A 22,526-nucleotide genomic window follows, 5' to 3' on the forward strand; every position below is an offset into this window, starting at 1 on the left:
ATCATAATCAAGATAGAAAACATTTTTATCTTTCCCCAAAATTATCTCATGTCCCTTTTGCTGTCAATTTTTCCCAATTCCTGGGCCTAGACATAGTGATAAGTCCAAAACCAAAAGATGGCTTTCAAAGAAAGTTTAGTGAATTTAAAAATCTGAAAAAAAGCATTCAATTTTATAAATAAACAGTAATGCTTTATAGGCTCTTTATAAAGTAAGCAACTTTAGCTTGTTAAAACTAATATATGTATGTATGTCATTGTCAAGGCATTAGTGAAAAACTGCATCAGAAATTCTTAATGTTGGGAGAATCTGTGGCAAAGAAGGTAGTTTGTCACTTATCAACAACCTAACAACTTGAAATATTTGAGTAGATTAACTCATAGAATGAATAAAGCTAATTATTTTTCTCTGCAACCTTATTGATGGATATGAGTGTACAGCTGTTGCTAATATGGCAATTCTTTTAGTTTGTGTGCTTTTGGAATATGATAGTAATATGAAGGATGAATTCTTTTTTCAGCTTCATTGCTGATAAACAAAACTAACTCCAAACATCAGAAAGCTCTGAAAAATTATATTGTCAATGAACATGGTTTGAGGTTTTGTGTAAGAATACAATTGGCTATGTAGTGGCAATGACAAGAAAACATTCTGGAATAGTTACCGAAATTAAGGACCTTGACCCAGAACAAGTGGTATGTTCACTTCTTCTTTGAGAAAGTCTTGGTCAACTGAACTAAACAGTGTGCTTAGTAACTTGGTGAAGATCATAAATTATGTAAAGACTAATGCATTAAATTCAAGATTATTTTTTTTACCATATGATAATATGGAAGACAATCATAACTGTGATTGCATACTGAGATATGATGATAATCCAGCGGGAGAGTTCTTTTGAGCATATTAGCATCACTGCAAGAAACCAGTTTGGTCTCAAAATATAAATTGGCCAACTAGAGTTATTAATTTTTTTGATATCTTCAGAATTCTTCCATGCAAGGCAGAATGCAACATGTTTTTCAATGGCAGATTAAATTGAAGAGGACAGCAAAAGGTAGAAGCTTGGAATAATAGGATTTCTATAGACTGTTATTACATGTTCCATAATTTAACAATTCCCAATGAAGTAGGTGATTATCTTATCAGACCATTATGAATCTGATAGAATGCTTTGAATTTTATTTTCCATTAAAAAGATGTCCAGATACAGCCAATTCATGAATATAGAATCATTTTATTTCATCAAAAAAAAATGATTTAAACTTAATTATAAACTTACAGGGTACTTTGTTCTAACTGGCAAGTAGTAAAGAATTGAAAATGAATTTTGAAAATAGTGCATCACTCATTCACTTCATTTTGATGAATTTTTTTTAAGGATTTTATTTATTTATTCATGAGAGAAACAGAGAGAAAGAGAGAGGCAGAGACACAGGGAGAGGGAGAAGCAGGATCCATGCAGGGAGCCTGATGTGGGACTCGATCCTGGGTCTCCAGGATCACACCCTGGGCTGAAGGCGGCGCTAAACTGCTGAGCCACCCAGGCTGCCCCATTCACTTCATTTTGGACGAAGTTAAAAATGAATAGTCTGAGCATGCAGAAATTATTTTAAAACCTCTTTTTTCCATTTTCATCATCATCCTTTTGTAAATACAGTTCTTTCTTATGAATGATATTAAGGCAACACATAGAAACAGTTTACATATACATAATTCCCTGAAAGTAGTATTGTCAATCCAACCTGGATTAGATATTTTAATAAGAGATACACTACTTGGTTACCTTGGGTGGCTCAGTGGCTTAGCGCCGCCTTCAGCCTGGGGTGCGGTCTTGGGTGCGGTCCTGGAGACCCGGGATCCAGCCCACGTCAGGCTCCCTGCTTGGAATGGAGCCTGCTTCTCCCTCTGCCTATGTCTCTGTCTCTCTGTGTCTCTCATGAATAAATAAATAAAATCTTAAAAAAAAAAAAAAAAAGAAACTTCTGATCCTACCTCATTTGTCCTGTTGAGATGTGTTGAGATCTCAATCATAGAATTCCCCTTCTTTCTGACAGCATCCAACCTAGAATAGGCCTCTGCTCCCTTAGACCCTCTCTCCAATCACTCAAGCAAATAGCAAATCCTGTAATGGGTTCTTTCTAATGCTCTCGTACTGTGTTCCATGGTTATCTGTGTTGTCCGTTCTTCCCTGCAATGAGTCATAAGTCATAAGCTCACCTGCTTCAACTAGAGATGTGTTCCTGGTTGTCTCTAGCTGAAAGAGATTAAGAATAATCTCAGAGTTTCTTGCTTAGACAATCAGGTGTTGGGAGTAGTAGTAATAGAAATAAAGAATACTAGATGAGAGGAAGGTAAAGTCTTCAATTTTTAACAGGTTATCTTTGAGATAATAGTGGTTCAAACTTTGCGGAGATATCCAGGAGGCTTTTAGTTGGATATGTGGCTCTGGGGCTTAAAAGAGATGGCTGTGCTGCATGTATCTATATTTCATGTCTACCCATACATAAGTATACCCAGAAATATAGATATATATTTGAGGGTTATTATTTATATAATGAAGCAATGGGGTTAGCTAAGATAATCAGAAAGGGAATAGAATGAGACTAGGGCTGAGGACAGAACCCCAAGGAACCCCTATATTTATGAGGTAAGCAGAAAATGAGATACCCAGAAAAGACTCTTAGGAGAAGCTGCCATTGAGAAAAGAGAATTAGAAGTAGAAAAAGACCAGATGTTAACGAAGGAAGAAGTTTCAAGAAGGAGAATGAAATTAGTAGTTTTATATACCGCTAAGAAGTCAAGTGACATAAGGAGCCCTTCAAGCCATCTGACATGTCCCAACATTTTTCGAGTACTTCTTTACTTTCTGGCACAATAAGATGTTCAGGCTCCTCTTATTCTTTCTTGCCCTAGCCCTTGCATCAGCCATTTGTCTAAGGACTCCTATTAACTTTGAATGGAAAATGGTATTTAGAAACCATGGTCAGGGGGACTTTTCCTTTTATTTTTTTAAATTTATTTATGATAGTGACACACACAGAGAGAGAGACACAGGCAGAGGGAGAAGCAGGCTCCATGCACCGGGAGCCTGACGTGGGACTCGACCCCGGGTCTCCAGGATTGCGCCCTGGGCCAAAGGCAGGCGCTAAACCGCTGCGCCACCCAGGGATCCCGACTTTTCCTTTTAAAACACTTGTCTAGGGGATCCCTGGGTGGCGCAGCGGTTTAGCGCCTGCCTTTGGCCCAGGGCGCAATCCTGGAGACCCGGGGTCGAGTCCCACGTCAGGCTCCCGGTGCATGGAGCCTGCTTCTCCCTCTGCCTCTTCTGCCTGTGTCTCTCTCTCTCTCTCTGTGACTATCATAAATAAATAAAAATTTAAAAAAATAAACTCTTTAAAAAAATAAATAAAATAAAACACTCGTCTATGAAGGCCTATAGCTATATGGTGATCACATGAGGCAATGGAAGGTCAGAGAGAAGGGGAAACTTGGCTTAAGTAAATATAAGCAAAGCAGAGGTTTGATTATCAGACCTGAAGCTTAAGGTTGGAAACAAGATAAGGATGATTTGACCTTGAGTCCCAGAGTAGCACATAGAACTCCTATGGTTAGGATTCATTTTAGAAATCTGGGTGAAGCTCTGCTTCTCAATATGCATTAAGTGAGGACATCTGCAAAGCTTGGGCACCAAAGCAAAGACTGAAGCCACCTGTAAAATATTTGGGTTATCTCCTGTGTCAAGCATTTGATCCTGGAATGTGTTGTAATCGTCTCTACTTAGTAAAGTGATAATTATGTTTATTAACTTTAATATTCTTTATCATTAAGAAAAGAATTGGATATTTGGTATAAACATATCCAGTTTTGTTGACCACATATTCCAACCCTCTTTCCTCTAGAAAATGTCCATTTTTCCTACCACAAACATCTGTAGGGGGTCCCAACTGACTGAAGCTTATTGGACTAAAGATGAGTAACCACATCAAATAGGGCTGATCAAAATAATGTGTTTAGGTCCTAAGTGAGCTGATGACCTAAACCAGACCAATGAGAATCCTTCCTCAGGATCTGAAAAGCTGATACTGGGAAAGAAGCTTACTCCCTCTCTCAGATAGAGAAGTGGAGCATCAGTATGTTTGTGGCATAATTCCCAGGAAAAAGCCAGCACAAGAGCCACAGAGAGAAGAAAGAAGACTCCAGGTGGCATTTGAATCTCTGATCCCTTGTCTATGAGGCCCAGGTGTGCTTTTGCTATCTCAGAAGTGGTGAGCCTTCCAACACAGATTCCTTTTTGCCTTAAGCTACTTTTGGCTTGAATTTCAGTCACTTTTCACCAAAAGAGAGAGGCCTCACTCAATACAATGACTTCAAATAAATCTGGTTTGAATTTATATTGTCAAGAGCTTATTACTTCACTTATATTGTCAAAGGCTAATTTCACTTTCTCCATTTTAGAATTGAAGTATATTAACAGGAATCTGTGTTGGGGGCACCTGGGTGGCTCAGTCGGTTAAGCATCTGCCTTTGGCTCAGGTCATGATCTCAGGGTCCTGGAATGGAGCCTCGCATTGACTCCCTGCTCAGCGTGGAGTCTGCTTCTTTCTCTCCTTTGGCCCCTCCTCTTGTTTGTACTCTCTCTTGTAAATAAATAAAACTTTAAAAAACACAGTGTTAGTTTCAGGTGTACAATATAAGGATTCAACAATTCTACCCATTTCTTAGTGCTCATCAAGGTGAGTGTACTCTTGATCTCCTTTACCTATTTCACCCTGCTCCCCATCCACCTCCCCTCTGGCAACTACCAGTTTGTTCTCTGTATTTAATAGCCTGTTTATTGGTTTATCTCTTTTTAAATTTGTTTGCTTTTTCTTTAAATTCTACATATGAGTGAAATCATATAGTATTTGTTTTTCTCTGACTTATTTCACTTAGTATTATACCCTCTAGGTCCATCCATGTTATTACAAATGGCAAGAGCTTATTCTTTTTTATGCCTTGTAATTTTTTTTATGCCTGAGTAACATTCCATTATATAAATAACTCACATCTTTATCCATTCATCTATCACTGGACATGTAGGTTGCTTCCATATCTTGGCTATTATAAATAATGCTACAATAAACATAGGGGTACATGTATCTTTTCAACTTAGTGTTTTTGTTATCTTTGAGTAAATACCCAGCAGTAGAATTACTATATCATAGGGAGCTCTAATTTTAACCTTTTGAGTAGACTCCATACTGTTTTCTATAGTGGCTGCACTAGTTTGCATTCCCATCAAAGTGGATGGAAGGTTCCTTTTTCTCCATATCCTTGTCGACATTTTTATTTCTTGTGTTTTTTATTTTAGTTATTCTGACAGGTACAAGGTGATATCTCATTGTGGTTTTGATTTGCATTTCCCTGGTGATGAGTGATGTTAAGCATCTTTTCATGCATTGGTTGGCCATCTGGATGTCTTCTTTGGGAAAATGTTTGTTCGGGTCCTCTGCCCATTTTTTATTTGGATCATTTGTTTTTCTGGTGTTGCATTGTTCTTTATATATTTCCAATATTAACCCGTTATTGGATATACCATTTGTAAATATCTTCTTTCACTCAGTAGGTTACCTTTTTGTTTTGTTGATAGTTTCCTTTGCTCTGCAAAAGCCTTTTGTTTTGGTGTAGTCCCAATAATGTATTTTTGCTTTTGTTTCCCTTGCTGAGGAGACAAATCTAGAAAAATGTTTCTATGGCCGATGTCGAAGAAATTATTGCCTATATTTTCTGGGAGTTTTATGGTTTTGGGTCTCACATTTAGGCCTATAAATCCTTTATCCTTTAAATCCTCTAAAATAAAGTTAACTTCATTTTGATGAGCGTCTCAAACATCAAACCCAAATGGTAGGAAATAAAGTGACCATGAGGGGCTATTGCATTTTTCCTATTAAAAATAGCAGTTGTTCAAAATGATTTTTCCCCCTATTTATGCCTAATATTAGAACATCTATCCCAGGTAGTCTCCCAAGTATCTTTTTCTTATTAACAACCTTAGTTTAAATTGTATTTCTATTCATTATTTTCCCCATCACATTATTGTACTGAATGTATGTTATCTTATTACTTTATTCAATCTTGCATTTCTAAAGCAACAAGAAATAAGTGATTTGAAAAAGAAAGTATGTATACTTTCTTATGGTTCTCCCCTTTAGTTACAATCTACCAAGCACTTCCTCAAGCTTACACTTTCTGTAACAAAGAGTCACTTCTACAGGGTTTTACTGTTTACTCCTTCAGTTTTTCTAGTCCTTAAGGCTAGGTAGAAACCTTAATCCTTGTGTTTACCCAGACATTTGCTGAGTTCAAGGACAGCTACCCAAGTTAGTTAATGGCTTTGTTCTTTAAAAAGAATCTGATTTTGGTTCGATGCTTATAATCATTCAATGTATCCAATGCTGTGTTAGTCATTTCATTCCATAGTTTTTCTTTGCCTGCCCCTCCTTAACAGAATTAGTCTCTAGTTTTCTTTTGGGGATTTACCTTTTCCCTACTCTGGGTCTGAGAGGTCTCAATGCATTCTGATCCTTGTAGCAAGAGTGGAGCCATGACCCAGGCCCAAGACAACCTGCACATGTGTTCCTGAGGTAGGTACATGACCTAAAGCAGTACAGTATGAGGATATTTCAAGATTTCTATGAATGCCACCAGCAAATATATTTTTCCTCTCTCCTGGATATGACTTAAGTGTCTATGAGACTGGCACTTCTGCAGCCATCTCATGAACATGAAAGGATTGTCTGTGTGAGAATGGAGTCAACCTAAAAGACATGGAGCCAAAAAAATGGAGAAAGAGAAATCCAGGCCTCATTACTTGAATCAAAAATTAACTTTTTGCTCAAGCCCATATGAATGAATCTTTCTGTTACTTATAAGCAGAAGAATCTTAACCGATGTAATAATGATCATGTAAAATTCACTTGAATGCAAGAGGAAAAATTAGATAAGTACATATATGTCTGAGTTTTTTTAGAGCAATATCTGAGAGGCAAATGAAAACTAAGTGTCTATTGGTCATTTCAGCTTGTCTTATATACTTGCCAAAATTAATCATCTAGAAAAGAGAGTAAAGCATAAGAAACTAGGCTCTGAGTATTCTAAAAAATCCAACCAATTGCTTGGGATATCCTGAGTTTAAGAGATATAGCCCAGTCCCATAACAATGCATTATAATGAGAACGGTCCTGAGTAGTGATCATGAGGCACCAGAAAGCCACAGTTATCAGAAAGAGTCATAGGCTCCATGGATGAAACTGGAGGTATTATGCTCAGCGAAATAAGTCAGTCAGAGAAAGACAAATACCATATGACTTCACTCGTATGTGGAATTTTTTTTTTTCGTATGTGGAATTTAAGAAACAAAACAGATGAACATAAGGGAAGGAAAAGTAAAATAAGATGAAAACAGAGACAGAGGCAAACCATAAAAGACTCAACTCTAGGAAACAAACTGAGGGTTGCTGGAGGGGAGGGAGTGGAGGAATGGGGTAACTGGGTGATGGGCATTAAGGAGGGCACTTGAAGTAATAAGTACTGGGTGTTGTATGCAACTGATGAATCACTAAATGCTACCTCTGAAACTAATAACATGCTATGTGTTAATTAAATTGAATTTAAATAAAAATAAAAAAAATAAAGAGTCATAGACTCATAGGATTTTAGATCTGGGGGAGTTAAAATCACCTACTACTTAGTAATACAGGGGAATGGACTCAAGCCATTTTCAACAATGTGAATTGAAATACATGGTTTAAGTTAATCCTTAAATAACTGAAAATTGAGGATGCCTGGGTGGCTCAGCAATTGAGGTCTGCCTTCAGCTTAGGGCCTGATCCTAGGTCCTGAGATGGGTCTCACACTGGGCTCCCTGCTTCTCCTGGGGAGAGCCTGCTTCTCCCTCTGCCTGTGTCTCTGCCTCTCTCTCTGTGTCTCTCATGAATAAATAAATAACTGAAAATGTAAATATATGAAGGCAATAGCTTTCCAGTTTCTTTTACTGACTAAAGCTCTACAGTACAGAGGATTTTTTTTTTTTAAGATTTCATTTATTTATTTGAGAGAGAATGAGCATGAACAAGGGCAGGAGGAGGGGGCGAGGGAGGCGCAGACTCCCGGCTGAGCACTGAGCCCGATGATGAGTCCCCTGTATTACTAAGTAGTAGGTGATTTTAACTCCCCCAGATCTAAAATCCTATGAGTCTATGACTCCTTATTTTTTTTATTTTTATTTAAATTCAATTTAATTAACACATAGCGTGTTATTAGTTTCAGAGGTAGCATTTAGTGATTCATCAGTTGCATACATGATGATGATGATGATGATGATGATGATGATAACGACGACAATGATGCCACCACCACTACCACTGAGATCATGACCTGGGCTGAAGTCAGATGCTTAACTGACTGAGCCACCCAGGTTCTCTTAGAGTACAGGGGAATTTTATCATGGTTGAACCTCTTCAAGTCTTGAAGGACATAGAAGTTTAACAAAGAACCTCTGCCTTTTTTTCTCCATCCTATAATTCATATAGTGGGATGAATCTTCTACTTTTCAAATTAATCTTGAGGAATGTCATACATTTTGATTCATATTATCTGGGAGGAAGGATGTGGAGGAGAAAATAAAAGACATTTAGAGTTAGCAGATTTTCATTTGCATCCTAGTCCTGTCCATACCGTGTGAGCTATTAGATCAAGCCCCATGAGGGCATGACCCAGATCTGTCTTAATTCATTGATATACACCTAATGCCATCCTGTGCCATAATGTATATATAATTGTGCCAGTGTGTATAATAAGTGCTCAGTAGGTTTTTGTTAAATTAATATCTAGATTTAGCATGATTCCCTTAACCTTTCTTTTTTTAAAATTTTTTAAAAGATTTTATTTATTTATTATTATTTTTTTAAATAGTGCTATGTTCTTTTTTTTTTCTTTTTAAAGATTTTATTTATTTATTCATGAGATACAGAGAGGCAGAGATGCAGGAAGAGGGAGAAGCAGGCTCCATGCAGGGAGCCCGATGTGGGACTCCATCCTGTGACTCCAGGATCATGCTCTGGGCTGAAGGCAGTGCTAAACCAGAGCCACCCAGGCTGCCCAAGATTTTATTTATTTACTCATGAGAAACACAGGGAGAGAGGCAGAGACACAGGCAGAGGGAGAAGCAGGCTCCCTGCAGGGATCCCGATGCAACTCGATCCCAGGACCTCAGGATCACAACCAGAGCCAAAGGCAGATGCTCAACCACTGAGCCACTCAGGTGCCCCTTCCCTTAACCTTTCTATATTAGTTGGTCTAACCAGTACAACCACCACCAAAACATCAGTGCCTGGACACAATAAAAGTTTATTTCTTGCTCCCATTACAGTCTAATTTGTGTCAATGAATGGGAAAAAAACATCTCTGCTCCACAGTCATTCAGGGAGCCCAGGTTCCTGCCAAGTGGTGGCTTCATCATCCCTGGGGGCCTCAGATCCTCTACGGGATCCTATGCATCAGATGGTAGGCAAAGGAGAAGAGTGAATGTAAGGAAGAGAGAATTGTTTGCCAGGTTTTAGTCAATCTAAAAAGTGTGCGGGTGGGAGATGGGAGTAGGGGGACGGGGTAGGGGTAGGGGGCTTTTGCCACACTCCATTGGCCAGAACTCAGTTCTCTGCTGGCTCACCGTATCAACTGCAAGAAAGCTGAGAACTGAGGTGGCATGTCCTAGAAGAGGAGACACTAAAGCATTGATGAGAACTAGCTTTCTCTGCACCACGCTCTGAGCCCCAACTTTCCTTCTGAAAAAAAAATTAGTAACTGCTATTTGCCAGCACTTTATGAGGATTTAATGAGGCAGTAAATGTGGAGATGCTTGGTGAACTGCTAATCAAATGTTAGTTATGAACATTCCTGGGTAATTTTGTCCCTTTGGCTCTGCACTTCATCTGTGAAATGTGTAGGCTGTTTTTTGTGTGTGTGTGTGTGTGTGTGTGTGTGTGTGTGTGTGTGTAGGCTGTTATGCTTTCTGAGAATCCTTTCCAACTCTGAAACACTTAGACTCTGTGGTTCTCTTAAACCTTCATCAAGCAGATGCCTCTCTGACTTTGTATCGGAGGCTTAGGATTCTACACATGATTCTACAACCCAGTCCTCCTGCCCCCAGGCCCTCTCCCATTGCTGTAATATTTGCCCATGTTCTTCTGGAGACATAACCTGATTCTCATCTCATTTCAATTCCTTCTAACTATGGAAAAAAGATTATTTTTGCCTTCCTATTGCATCAACCAGTTCCAGCCTGCTAGATTTCTTAATCTCAGAGGAAAAATTGTATATGTAGGGAAGAGAACCTAAGAAAGCATTTGACAGATTTGAAATATTTAAACAAACACAATTACTTTTTTTTTTTAATTTTTATTTATTTATGATAGTCACAGAGAGAGAGAGAGAGGCAGAGACACAGGCAGAGGGAGAAGCAGGCTCCATGCACCGGGAGCCCGATGTGGGACTCGATCCCGGGTCTCCAGGATCGCGCCCTGGGCCAAAGGCAGGCGCCAAACTGCTGAGCCACCCAGGGATCCCACAAACATAATTACTTTAATCCTGTCCTGAAAGATCCTATGTAATAGAGATCTGGTTCAACCTATTTCCTTTGTCTGTGGTTTCCTTAGTTCTCTTAGCTCAGTTTTCCAGCTTTTTTTCTCCAGCTGAATTCCCTTTGCCATTTATTGACAACTGCTTTGCACAATTCCTGGGGGATATCAGCAAGAGGAGTTCTGAATTCTCCTATTTAAAGGCTGATGCATTGATATTCGAGAGTATTCTGGCCCTTTCTTATCCATCTCCAGACCACAGCCAGGGGGCTCTTATCACATTACAAATCTCATGTCATTCTTGAGCTTAAAACATTTTATTATATGTATTGTACTTTTTTAAAAAAAGTATCTTATTTATTTATTCATGAGAGACCCAGAGAGAGAGGCAGAGACAGACAGAGGGAGAAGCCGACTCCCTGCGGGGAGCCTGATGCAGGACTTGATCCCAGGACCCCGGGATCACGACCCCAGCCAAAGGGAGATGCTCAACCACTGAGCCACCCGGGTGCCCTTGTATTGTACTTAAAAAAAAAAAAAAAAAAAAAAACCTAATATATATATATATATATATATATTATACAAATAACACAATGCACAGATGTTCAGTTTGAGGAGTTTTGGTAATTGGATATGCCTGTGAAGTCACCACACCAAACAACATATAAAGCATTTCTTTTTCATTTCTTTTTACCTCAGAAACTTCCCTTACTCTCTTTTCCCTGTCATTGGCCCCTGCCTGACCTCCATGCCCAGAGGCAACCGCTTTCTGATTTTTATCACCATGGATTTGTTTTGCCTGGTTTTGAATTTGATACAAATATAATCACGAAGTGTGGACTGTTTTGTGTCTGACTATTGTTAATCAGTGTAAGTTTTTTGAGAGTGTTCCATGTTGTTGTGTTCATGCCTTTACAGTAAGTATGACTATTGCCCCAATTTCTTTATCCATTCTTTTGTTGATAGACATTTGGATTGTTTCCAGTTTTAGGCTATTTTAAGGCTGCTATGACTATCCAGTGCTTTTGAGGACATAAGTTGTCATTTCTCCTGGGTAAATAACTAAGAGTGGAATTGTCAAGTAATATGGGATTCAACAATCTTCTTTTTTTTTTTTTAAGATTTTATTTATTTATTCATGAGAGATACACAGAGAGTCAGAGACATGGGCAGAGGGAGACACAGGCTGCTGATGGGGAACCTGATGCAAGACTCAATCTCCGGACCCCAGGATCACAACCTGAGCTCAACCACTGAGCCACCCAGACATCCCTGGGCTTCAACAATCTAAAGACCCCAGTTAGGATGTAGACCGAACTCCCTGCACGGCCCTATCACACCTCTGGAGTCCGCACGCTCCCCCTTCTTCTCACTCTCCGAGCTTCAGTCCCTCTGTCCATGTTCTACCCTCTGCCAGAAACACACTTTCTTCCCACAACTGCCTACCTTCCCCATTAAGGTCACTTCTTATCATAGCATTCATGGTTTGTGTTCTTGATGTGCTGGCACTCTATATGCATGGGCACGATCGTTTGTTTAATATTTCTCTTTGTTCAGGAGCAAGCTCTGTGAGGGCAGGTTATCTGCCCATTTTACTCACACAGTGCCCCCCCAGCCTAGTTTCTAGCATGTACTAAACTTCAGTACCTCATTGATGGGTGAAAGAATGATGGTCATTCTTCACCCACCACAGGTTCTGTTCTCCACTTTGGTAAAACCCCTTTTGGTCAGTCAGAGAAGAAAAGTCTGCCATTGTCAGAGGTTTTTCTACAGCCTGGACTCAATCAGAGGTGGGAAAAACCCAGGCAGTCAATGACTTTTAGGCTGCCTGGCTTTCAGGAAAGAGAAAAGCTTGAATTTCCATCTTAATAGCTCTTGTCCTAAGCAGACTGTTATGAAAACAAAATTCCTGCTCACAGGAGCTTCTGATACAAATAAAACACAAGGCCACACAGTTAGCAAATATTCCACCTTGAACTAGACCAAAGGAGACTTGCTCCTGGTTTTGTTTGTCTCCCCAAGTTTTTCTTCTTAAGCACCATGTACTGGGAAAATTCTCAAGATGGTACTGGTTTTCTTAGAAAGCAGAAATTGTTCTTGAGACAGAATAAAGTTACTCCAGAAACTATTAGAGGACAAACTGCTAAGCAATGAAATTTGCTTCTATGTTGGAAAGAACCCCTGCGAGGTATTCTTATCATTTAACTTGCCAGAGCAGAGATGCTGATGAGCTAGGGAGGCTGTTATTGTGAGCAAAGCTATTGGAGAATGTATTTGGCTACACATTGTTGCTCCCCAAAAGCCCCAAAAGGAACAGTAATGAAGATGATTACTATAATCTTGCATACCTTTGCACGATTCTGTATTTCTCATAGATGATTTTCTCCCCAGGCTGACCTCTTATCTGCCTGGAGGGATAATAATGAACATATGAGTATATGGATACTTTCCCTTTTTAAGTGTTTTTCCTTTGCAAAAAGAATGCAGAAATGTGACCCTTAAAAGATGAGTGTGGTCCAGAAAGGACGGGAGGTGTTTAATAACCTGATTATTTTTATTGTCATCCAGGAATAAAATTATTTTAGGAATCAGCAAACCTGTATAGAAGGAATAGAATATGCTCTCCTGTTTTTAGATAGCAATGGGTGATTCTTCAGTTGAAAAGGATTTGGGGAAGTCAAAGGTGATAATATGCTTTGGAAAGTCTACCGGAAGTATTTATCAAGAAACTTAAGTGTTCACACCCTTCGATCGAGTAACTCCACTTGTAGATATTTTCCTGTGGAATTAATCATAGATATGGACAAGTATCTATTACAAGGAAGATCATTGCTGCATTACTCGTAATAGGGAGAAATTGGAGATGATCTAAATGTTTAACAAAAAGAGAATGGCCAAATAAACTCTGGAGCCTGCTTGTTATAAAATATTATGATATTAAATCATGTTTGCAAAGAGATTTAATAACATGGGAAAATTCTCTTAGTGAAAGAAGTACCTAGAATAGGGCCTGAAATATTGTAGGCACTCAGTAAATATTTGTTCAATCAATACATGAATGGATAACTGCCAGGAAAATGAAGGTTAACATTTTTAAGAACTATAGGTAGGGCTAACATGTCTGGAAAGGGATTTCAGTGGGGGGGGGGAGAAGATAAAAACAGTTCTCCCCCCTAAAAAAAAAAGGAAAGAAAGAAAAGAAAAGACCAACCAAAAACTTGATCTTGAATATAGGCCAATGGAAAAGGCTTTATTCCAAGACATTTTAGGTGGAAATGGAGTCCATTTGCAATACTGGAGGTGCTTTCCTCTAAAGTGAGATTCTATTAACTTAATAGCTCTTGAGCACTCTTTCCATGTGCTAAAAATTTTGCTGAGAGGTTAGTTTGAGGAACTTTTCTAATTTAAAAGAATCTCATCCTTTTACTGTTTTATTAGGTGAAGAGTTAGAGATATTTTTACCTCATTAAACAGTCTCGATTCCCAAGACCCAGACCGAGCACCTGCCGCACAAGCCTGTTTCTTACACTTGCCCTCTAAGGTTAAAGCTGGCAGCTGTGAGCATTCTTGAAAGTGTTTGCCTTATACATTTAAGCTCATTTTTAAAAACTGGCTCATTGCCATTCTGCACTCCAGCTTGTGGTACTTAAATAGGAGATTCAACTGAAGCAGATATAAAAAAATGTGTTGTGGTGGGTAGTGGGCGATGATGGAGAGAGACTCCAGAAAGAAAACCAACAAAGACATGTGAGTTGGAAGCCATACTCTAAGCCAAGGGCTGCACTTGTTAAGTGGAAATTAGGGGTTCACCTACAACAGGAATGTTTCAAAACTAAGATCAGGACAGAACCATCATCGACATCCAAAGTCACCCCGAGGGGTATGTGAGTTCTGAAGTAGCTTACATGTGCTTCACTGTGTGGGAAGACTCAGCTCTGGGAAGTAGGAGAAAGCATGATCATTTTAGAAACCCTCTTTAAGAAAATAATACAAATTTGGATACAAATACTGTAACAAGGAGACACAACAGTACTTAAGAAACATTTAAATACGTCCACCAAACCCTACAATGTGTATCCCCAAGCCAACTCTTCCGTTAGCTAGGTCCCATAACATCCAAGGCCTCTCTTCAGAGCTCTCTGACCAAAGGGAGATTGTGCAGAAAGGAAAATCAGAGAGCAAAGACAGAGGTATTAACTGTTGATAAAATACTTAATTCTGCAAATTTCAGAAAAACACATCCCCTGGTGAACACATTCTTAGGACTCCTTCTAGGACCTTGACAAGTTAGCAGGCCTTGAAACTCAAGCTTCACTAACTTTGAGATAAATCCTCCCCTGACCATGCCCCACCCCTAGCATTTTTCTGCAGATGAAATCAGACCAAAATTAAAGGCAGACAAAGGTATGAGTAGAAGGCCAAAATGATAGAAAGTTGGGGACTCATCACATACATTCTTATTCCTTTTGCAATAATGAGCTCTCAGGTTGGGAGATGACGCAGGACAGGTTAGGTCTTCTGGAAGGTACATAAAGGAGTCTTGGGGCTGATGATCAGGCCTCCAGATCTAAACATTCACACGAACTGGAAAGCAAGGCTGTTTCAACCCCCCAGTGGAGAAGAGAAAGTGACTTAGGAGGGTGGGGTGGGTAACTTAGAGGTAATATTGCTGGGAGACAGTGTGCCTTGTCCAGATGCCTCGAATGCTCTTGCCTGGGCACTGGAGTTCCCTCCAGGCTGGCAAACAGGAAACCTGTACTGAGTTTCTCAGTAGAGAAGGCTGTGCATATGAAAACACAACACAACACAAAACAAAAGAACACAAGGTTGATTTTTGGCTGAACCTTAAGTGCTCGGGCCAGCCACAGGGTTGGGGGTGAGTGGTTGATGGAGGGTTGATGAAGGACATGCTTGCAGTTCCAGGAATCTCACAGGCACCAATAGCAGAAGCAGTGAGAGCACTGAGGATTGGTGTTGGGTGGGTGGGAGTATGTGAGGGGATGTAGAGAGAGCCCATGCATAAGAAATAAAATCAGGCCATTTAGGCATTTGGGTAAATTAAAAATATAAGCTTATTAAACAATGCATATTTTTTAAGCACACACAGAAACAAAAGGATGCAAATTAGGTACCTTAGAAGGGCTGCCTATGGGAGAGGGTTAGAAGTAAAAAGGAGGGTTAAAAAGGAACACACTACTCACTCACTCAGTCCATAATAAACAAGAGAGGGACCATGAAAACAAACCAACAAAATAGTCCAACAGTGGGACGCCTGGGGGGCTCAGTCGGTTAAGTGTCTGCTGTTGGCTCGGGTCATGATCCTGGGGTCCTGGGATGAGTCCCACATTGTTTTCCCTGCTCATCGGAGAGTCTGCTTCTCCCTCTGTGCTCTCTCTCTCTCTCTCAAACAAATATCTTAGAAAAAAACCCCAGTCCGATAACAATGAGAGAATGTCAATTTTTTTTTTTCAAAATGGGGAGATTCCCAATAGTAACATTTGGTGAGATCTACATAGAGCAGTTTCAGACTCAGTGGTTCCAAGGTTGTGGGGTCTTAAGAAACAAGGGCTCCCTCTCATGTAGGAGGATGGAAGGGATATTTTAAAAATCTGCTTTGTAGTTTTTGGGGAAAAAAATGATACATGATTTTGTGTTTTTTAAAAAAATGCAAATAATACAGATTATTAAATGAATTAATCCATGTAAAATACTTAAAAAAGATGCCTGGCACATAATAAGCCCCCAAGAGTTACAAAAATAACCTGAAATCCCACCATCCAGAGATAAGCACATTTAAGATTTTGGTAAATGTCTTTTTCTAGGAAATACATCAATTTACTTACTCAATTGCACATAAATAAAATCAGACTATGTGATGTTCTGAAACCTGCTTTTTTACACAACATCATACTATAAGATCACTTCATGTTTGGAATATAGACTATCCTCACTGTTTCCAAAGTCTAAGGTTTATTCTATAATTTACTTAATCTGCTCACCATCTGTGGACATTGAAGCTGCTTCCAGTTATTGTTGTTGTCTTTATCATTATATGTAACATTTCTGGCCCATCTACATGTACCTACTTCTTTGTACTTATTTGAATATTCTCTCAGTGTAAGCTCCTAGAAGTGGAATTGTGGGGTCAAAGGGTATGCATGGTTAACATTTCAATACTACCAAACTACCCACCGGAGAAGTTTTGGTGTCTCTGCCTCCAGCACTGGTGTACAGGTATTCTGTTCTCTCTCAACAAAAGATGCAGTTCTTTCCAATCTCTGGATACCTACTGGGTGAAAAATAGCTTATTGTCAATTATATTTGCTTCTTTGTTATTAATGCAATGGTTAATTTTATGTGTCAGTTTGGCTAGGTTGGGGGACCTGGGTGGCTCAGTCAGTTAGGTGTCTGCCTTCAGCTCAGGTCCTAATCCCAGGACCTTGAGTCAGGCTCTCTGCTCGGCGTGGAGTCTACTTCTTCCTCTCCCTCTGCCTGCCACTCCCCCTGCTTGTGTTCCCTCTTTCTCTCTCTGTCAAATAAATAGATAAAATCTTAAAAAAAAAAATCTGGCTAGGCTATGGTGCCGCTTTTTTGTCAAACACCAGTCTAGGTGCTGCTGTGAATGCATATTTTAGAGGAGATCAACATTTAAACCAGTGGATATTGAGTAAAGTTGACTACCCTCCATGATGTGGGGGGGCCTTATCCAATCAGTTGACAGCCTTCAGAGAAAAGACTTCAGTCAACTTCCTGGGACTCCAGCCTGCTGTCCTGCCCTGCATGTTTTGGACTTGCCTGTCCCCACAATGGCATGAGCCAATTCCTTAAAATAAAATTCTATTTTCTAAATATACACATGCCCTATTTTTTTTTCCCCCCTCTGGAGAACCCTGACTTATATAACTAGTGAGGTTGCCTCATTCAACTGTTCATTAGCCATCTGGGTTTCTTTTCTCTTCTTTTTTCTTCCTTCTTTTCTTTCTTTCTCTCTCTTTCTGTCCTTCTTTCTAAAAATGATCTCAATGCCCTGTGCCTGGATCTTTCTTATTCCCTCTGCCATGCCTGTCATGAGGCAGTATGACCTAGGGCCCCAAAGTGGTGGGTTCTGTGTATATGCCCTGATTTTCTGACTCAGGACTTATACTTCAAGTGATTTAATATAAATAAATAGTCTGAATAAATAAAGCCAAGTAACTGAGAATGCTGCTTAGTTAAGGGAAGTTATTTAAAAACCAGTTCCTCCTTCATCTATCAGTTAACAACTGAATTTCCTGTTGTTTCTTTTTCCCCCTCGTAGTCGCTGACGTCATCACAGCCGTGTAAAAGAACAATTGCCTACAGCAATGGAAGTTCTGTGACGGCTCTGGGATTACAAAAGCTGGTAAGGAAATTTGCTATCAGTACTTACTATCAGAAATTACAAAGAAAATTAATTTTAAACATTCTGGGAGAGGAGATGGTCAATGAAAGTAGAACTTTTTTCATGATTTATTCTACAAAGAAAGCCTGTCTCCTACCAGTTACAGAATGCCCTAATACTTCAGGGTACTAAATAGGACTGGTGTAAGAGATAGATAGTCCTATGTTAATGGATAAGTATCTGTGCCAAAATGGTGACTGTCTTCATTTTGGAGAGGCTGGTGCCTAGATTATTTTTCAAGCACCACACCCACCCTGAGAAAGCTTAGAAATTTCCTCCTTTCTATGTCTTAGGTCAAATCTCCAAAGTGGGGTAGCCCCTCCATCACCATCGCCCCTGTTAGAATGGAAGCAGGATGTATTAGTTTCCAATGGCTGCTATAACAAATTACCACCAGCTGTGGTGGTGTGGGGGTGGGGAGTGCTTAAAACAACAGAAATTGGGGATCCCTGGGTGGCTCAGTGGTTTAGTGCCTGCCTTCTGCCCAGGGCATGTCCCTGGAGTCCCGGGATCGAGTCCTGGGATCAAATCCTACATCGGGCTCCCTGCATGGAGCTTGCCTCTCCCTCTGCCTGTGTCTCTGCCTCTCTCTCTCTTTCTCTCTCTCATGAATAAATAAATAAAATTAAAAAAATAAAACAACAGAAATTTATTTTCTCCTGGTTCTGGAGGCCAGAAGTCCCAAATCAGGGTGTCAGGAGGTTTGGGCTTGGAAATCACACCTGCACTGTGCTAATTGGGAGGGGCAGCTGCTGCAAAGAAGCTCAATGGTGTGTTATCATGTGCAGCTGAGCAGGCTTAGACACCAGTCGAACATTGTGGGGAAGAAGACGCTGAGTTCAATTTGGACATGCTGAGTTGTGATGCAGCTGGTGCGACACCCAAGTGTGATGTCCCCTGTCTCTGAAATTTGGTAGCAGGTGTATCATTTATAATGTCAGCAAGAACACTTTCAGTGGGGCAGCCCCGGTGGTGCAGTGGTTTTGCATTGCGTTAGGGGTGTGAGACCCGGGATCGAGTCCCACATCGGGCTCCCTGCATAGAGCCTGCTTCTCCCTCTGCCTGTGTCTCTGCCTCTCTCTCTCTCTCTCTCTCTCTCTCTCTCTCTCTCTGTGTGTGTCTCTCATGAATAAATAAATAAAATCTTAAAAAAAAAAAAACACTTTCAGTAGAATGTGGGGCACAGGGACTAGCACATGGAGTTGAGGAATGGATTGGAATTGAGGAAAGTCAAAGCAGGACTGGTCAGAAGCCAGAGAATTAATTAAGGTCTGTTTGGGAACATACTCAGCTCCAAGGACAGTGTTGCACAGACAGAGGACCAGAGGCAAGGCCCTAAAAGCAGTACTTCTTAAAGGCGGGTACCTAGACCAGCAGCATCAGGCATCTGGGAACTTTCTAGAAAAGCAAAATCTGGGCAGCCCTGGTGGCTCAGCGGTTTAGTGTCGCCTTCAGCTTTCAGTGTGATCCTAGAGACCTGGGATCGAGTCCCGTGTCGGGCTCCCTACATGGAGCCTGCTTCTCCCTCTGCCTGTGTCTCTGCCTCTCTCTCTGTCTGCCATTAATAAATAAATAAAATCTTAAAAAAAAAAGAAAAAAAGAAAAGCAAAATCTGAGGACCCATGCAAGACCTACTGAATCAAAAACTCTAGGGTGGAACCCCAAAGTCTGTGTTTAACAAGCCCCCTGGGTGATCCTGGTGCAGTTTAACGTTTGAGAATGTTGGTCTCAGGAGCCCGGGAGAACACAGTCTGACAGAGCTACTGGCCATCTGTCTCAGGAAGGCCTATGTGCATGTGGTTAACATGCTCGCTCCAGCTGGGCTTGCTTGGAAGCAGAGTCTAGTTTAGGGTGAGGGGGAGTAGGAGTTTTGGGCCCAAGGGCATGAATTTTTGTAAAGCAAGCCAGTGAGAGAATGATTCTTTTCTGGGGCAGGATCCCTGATGCTTGAGCATGAAATACACCTGTTCTGATCTTTCAAGCAGATCAGCAATCTGACATCTTTCCACTCCTCTGAGCAACACCAGAGTAAGCAGCTTGCTTGAAGGATGGGGCTGGTGTTTGGCTGAAGCTGTCACGAAGTGGCATTTCTCACGATATTTGCAGAGCCCCTGGGAAATGTTAACGAGAAACTTGGTTTGCTCTTTGACTTCAGTCTTTATGGTTGAAAACCTTTCTAAAATGAATCTGTCTTTTTGCCACTTAGGGACTAGAACAATATCTAAAGCAGCCACGTTGTGAAAGATTTGTTATCTTTACAATCCAGAGTGGGTTTAAGATGAGCTCTCTGATATTATCACTCTTACTCTTGCATTTTGATTTGTTTCCTTGGAAGGGAGAGATTGGGTCGCATGGAGCTTCTGCTGACTGTGGGGATTTGTGTGTGACCCCCACCCCACGTTATCTATGGCACACTCTGTTACATGTGTCTGCGTCAGATTTTGCCTTAATAGCCGCACATGAAAGTCATCTGTCCAGTGGGCAGATAACAGGAAGTATGGCACAGTGTAAATAAATGAGGGCAGAGCTGGTTTAGTTTAGGGTTTTATCTTCCAAATCTAGAACTATGACAGCACCCAGTAAACATCGTTGAATGAATGAAGGAACATGGTTATTAGAATTGGATTTGGGATCATTTTGGCATCTCTAGGTCTAAGGATCGGCATTCTGAGTATTAATCCTCACTTTCTGGGCCCGTACATTTAGCATGAATAGACAGGACTGGATACATAATTTGTGGGAACAAGTGCAAAATGAAAATTTAGAGCTCCTTGTTCAAAAAGTATTAAAAACTTGGAGACCGTGACAGCAGGGCATTAAACCAAGTATGGGGTCCTTCTGAATGTGGGGCCCTGTGCTCCTGCATGAGGTCCATGAAGTCACACCTACAGGCAGGAGATGAAATGAAATCTTAGTAATCCTGAGAACTTCTGGAAATAGCTTTCAGAAAATTTTTGCAGAAATCCTTGAAATAACCACTTCATGCAGTTTTCTCTTTTTTTCACAAAAGAAGAGGGAAATATCAAAATGGAGGGTGTCAGTGATAGGATCCAGTCTTTGCCATGTTGCTCAATAGTGCCCCCCCACCCCTCACTGGAGAGAGCAGAGTATATTTACCCATGCACTGATGGTGGACTTGGCATATAACTTGTTTTGGCCAGTGGAATATATTAGTGGACATGAGATAAGCAGAGACTTTAAATGTGTTCCTGTAGTTTGGCTTGGCCCCTGTTGTCCTGTCCTCCACCATGGGAAGAACTGTCCTGGGTACCTTCTGGTCCAAGGAAAATGAAAGAAATGTGGAGTGGACCTGATCCCAATCTGTGGCCCAAAGCAGAGCTATCCCAGCAGCCCTATGGCCCTGGTAGGAAGAAAAAGAAATTCGTCTGATATGCCACAGAGAATTTGGAGTCATTTGTTACATGGTGTCCACATAGCAGAAGCCCAACTAGTAACATGTCCTCCAAGTGGATCCTAGCAAACAGATATTTTACTGCATTTTAAAAAACTTTCAGGATGCTGAGAATGACAAAGAACAGGCTAAAGAGGAGTCCAAATGCTGAACACTGGTGTTCAATCCTGATGCTCAAATCAAGCCAGCAAGTACTAAACAAAGTACTAAACGGTGCTAAGCTGGATAGCATTAAAGGGACCTTATGCTAGTTGTCTTTGTTTTTTAGACATTAAGTACCATATAGTAGCTTCCTGAAGATGCTGCAAGAGGAAGAGGCCTCATTATTTTAGTAACACTCGTCCCAGGTTTTGGTGAAGGTGGGCACAGCAGCTACTGGCTCGTGAGCCCCAGCAGCAGGGAGGATTGTCAATACCTAACAGCCAGTACAGAAAGGGCAGAGGCCCCACTGCTGAGCCACCTTTGGAGCAGAGGAGCTATGATCCACAATTTGAGGGGGTGGTAAGGAGGCCCCCTCTTTTCCAAGAATCCCGGTAAAGTCCCAAACCCATCCTTTGAGTCAGGGTTGTTGGGTTGGACTAACTCAAGATATATGATCCAAGAGTGAAAAGAAGAGGTTTCCTGTGGGAGGTACCACCCCAGAGGGGGTCGATCCCCTAACCCTGAGAAACTAAGACTAGGTTACGTGGCACGGAGGAATTAAGGTAACCAGTCAGCTCCTTAAACTAAGGAGATTACGCAGGTAAACCCAATACAATCAACAGGGTCGTAAGTGGAAGAAGGTGGCAGAAGAGGGGCAACCAGACAGGTGGTAGCACAGAAAGGATGCGACCTGATGTTGCTGGCTTTGAAGATGGAGGAGCACAACCAGAGGCCTAGGAATGCAGGCATCTCTAGAAACTGGAAAAGGCAAAGGGATAGATTGTCCCTGAGGGCTTCCCAGAGAAATTCAGCCCTACTGACACCTTGACTTTAGTTTGGTGAGATCTATTTTGGACAGCTGACCTCCCGAATGGCAAGATAATAAATTTGTGTTGTTTTAAGCCACCAAGTTAATGGTCATTTGTTACAGCAACAACAG

General features: G+C 40.7%; 1 protein-coding gene across 2 annotated transcripts in view; it reads left to right on the plus strand.

Moving 5' to 3' along the window:
• MRPL42 (mitochondrial ribosomal protein L42) overlaps positions 1-22,526 on the plus strand; it is a 78,778-nt gene that overhangs the window by 44,989 nt on the left and 11,263 nt on the right. For both annotated transcript variants that reach the window (XM_072724574.1, XM_072724575.1), the window contains exon 6: positions 17,911-17,994. In XM_072724574.1, the coding sequence (XP_072580675.1) occupies positions 17,911-17,917 (7 nt within the window). In that variant the 3' untranslated portion in view covers positions 17,918-17,994. The remainder of the gene's footprint in view (positions 1-17,910; positions 17,995-22,526) is intronic.

This window comes from Vulpes vulpes, chromosome 10 (genome assembly GCF_048418805.1).
Source record: "Vulpes vulpes isolate BD-2025 chromosome 10, VulVul3, whole genome shotgun sequence".
Lineage (NCBI taxonomy): Eukaryota > Metazoa > Chordata > Mammalia > Carnivora > Canidae > Vulpes > Vulpes vulpes.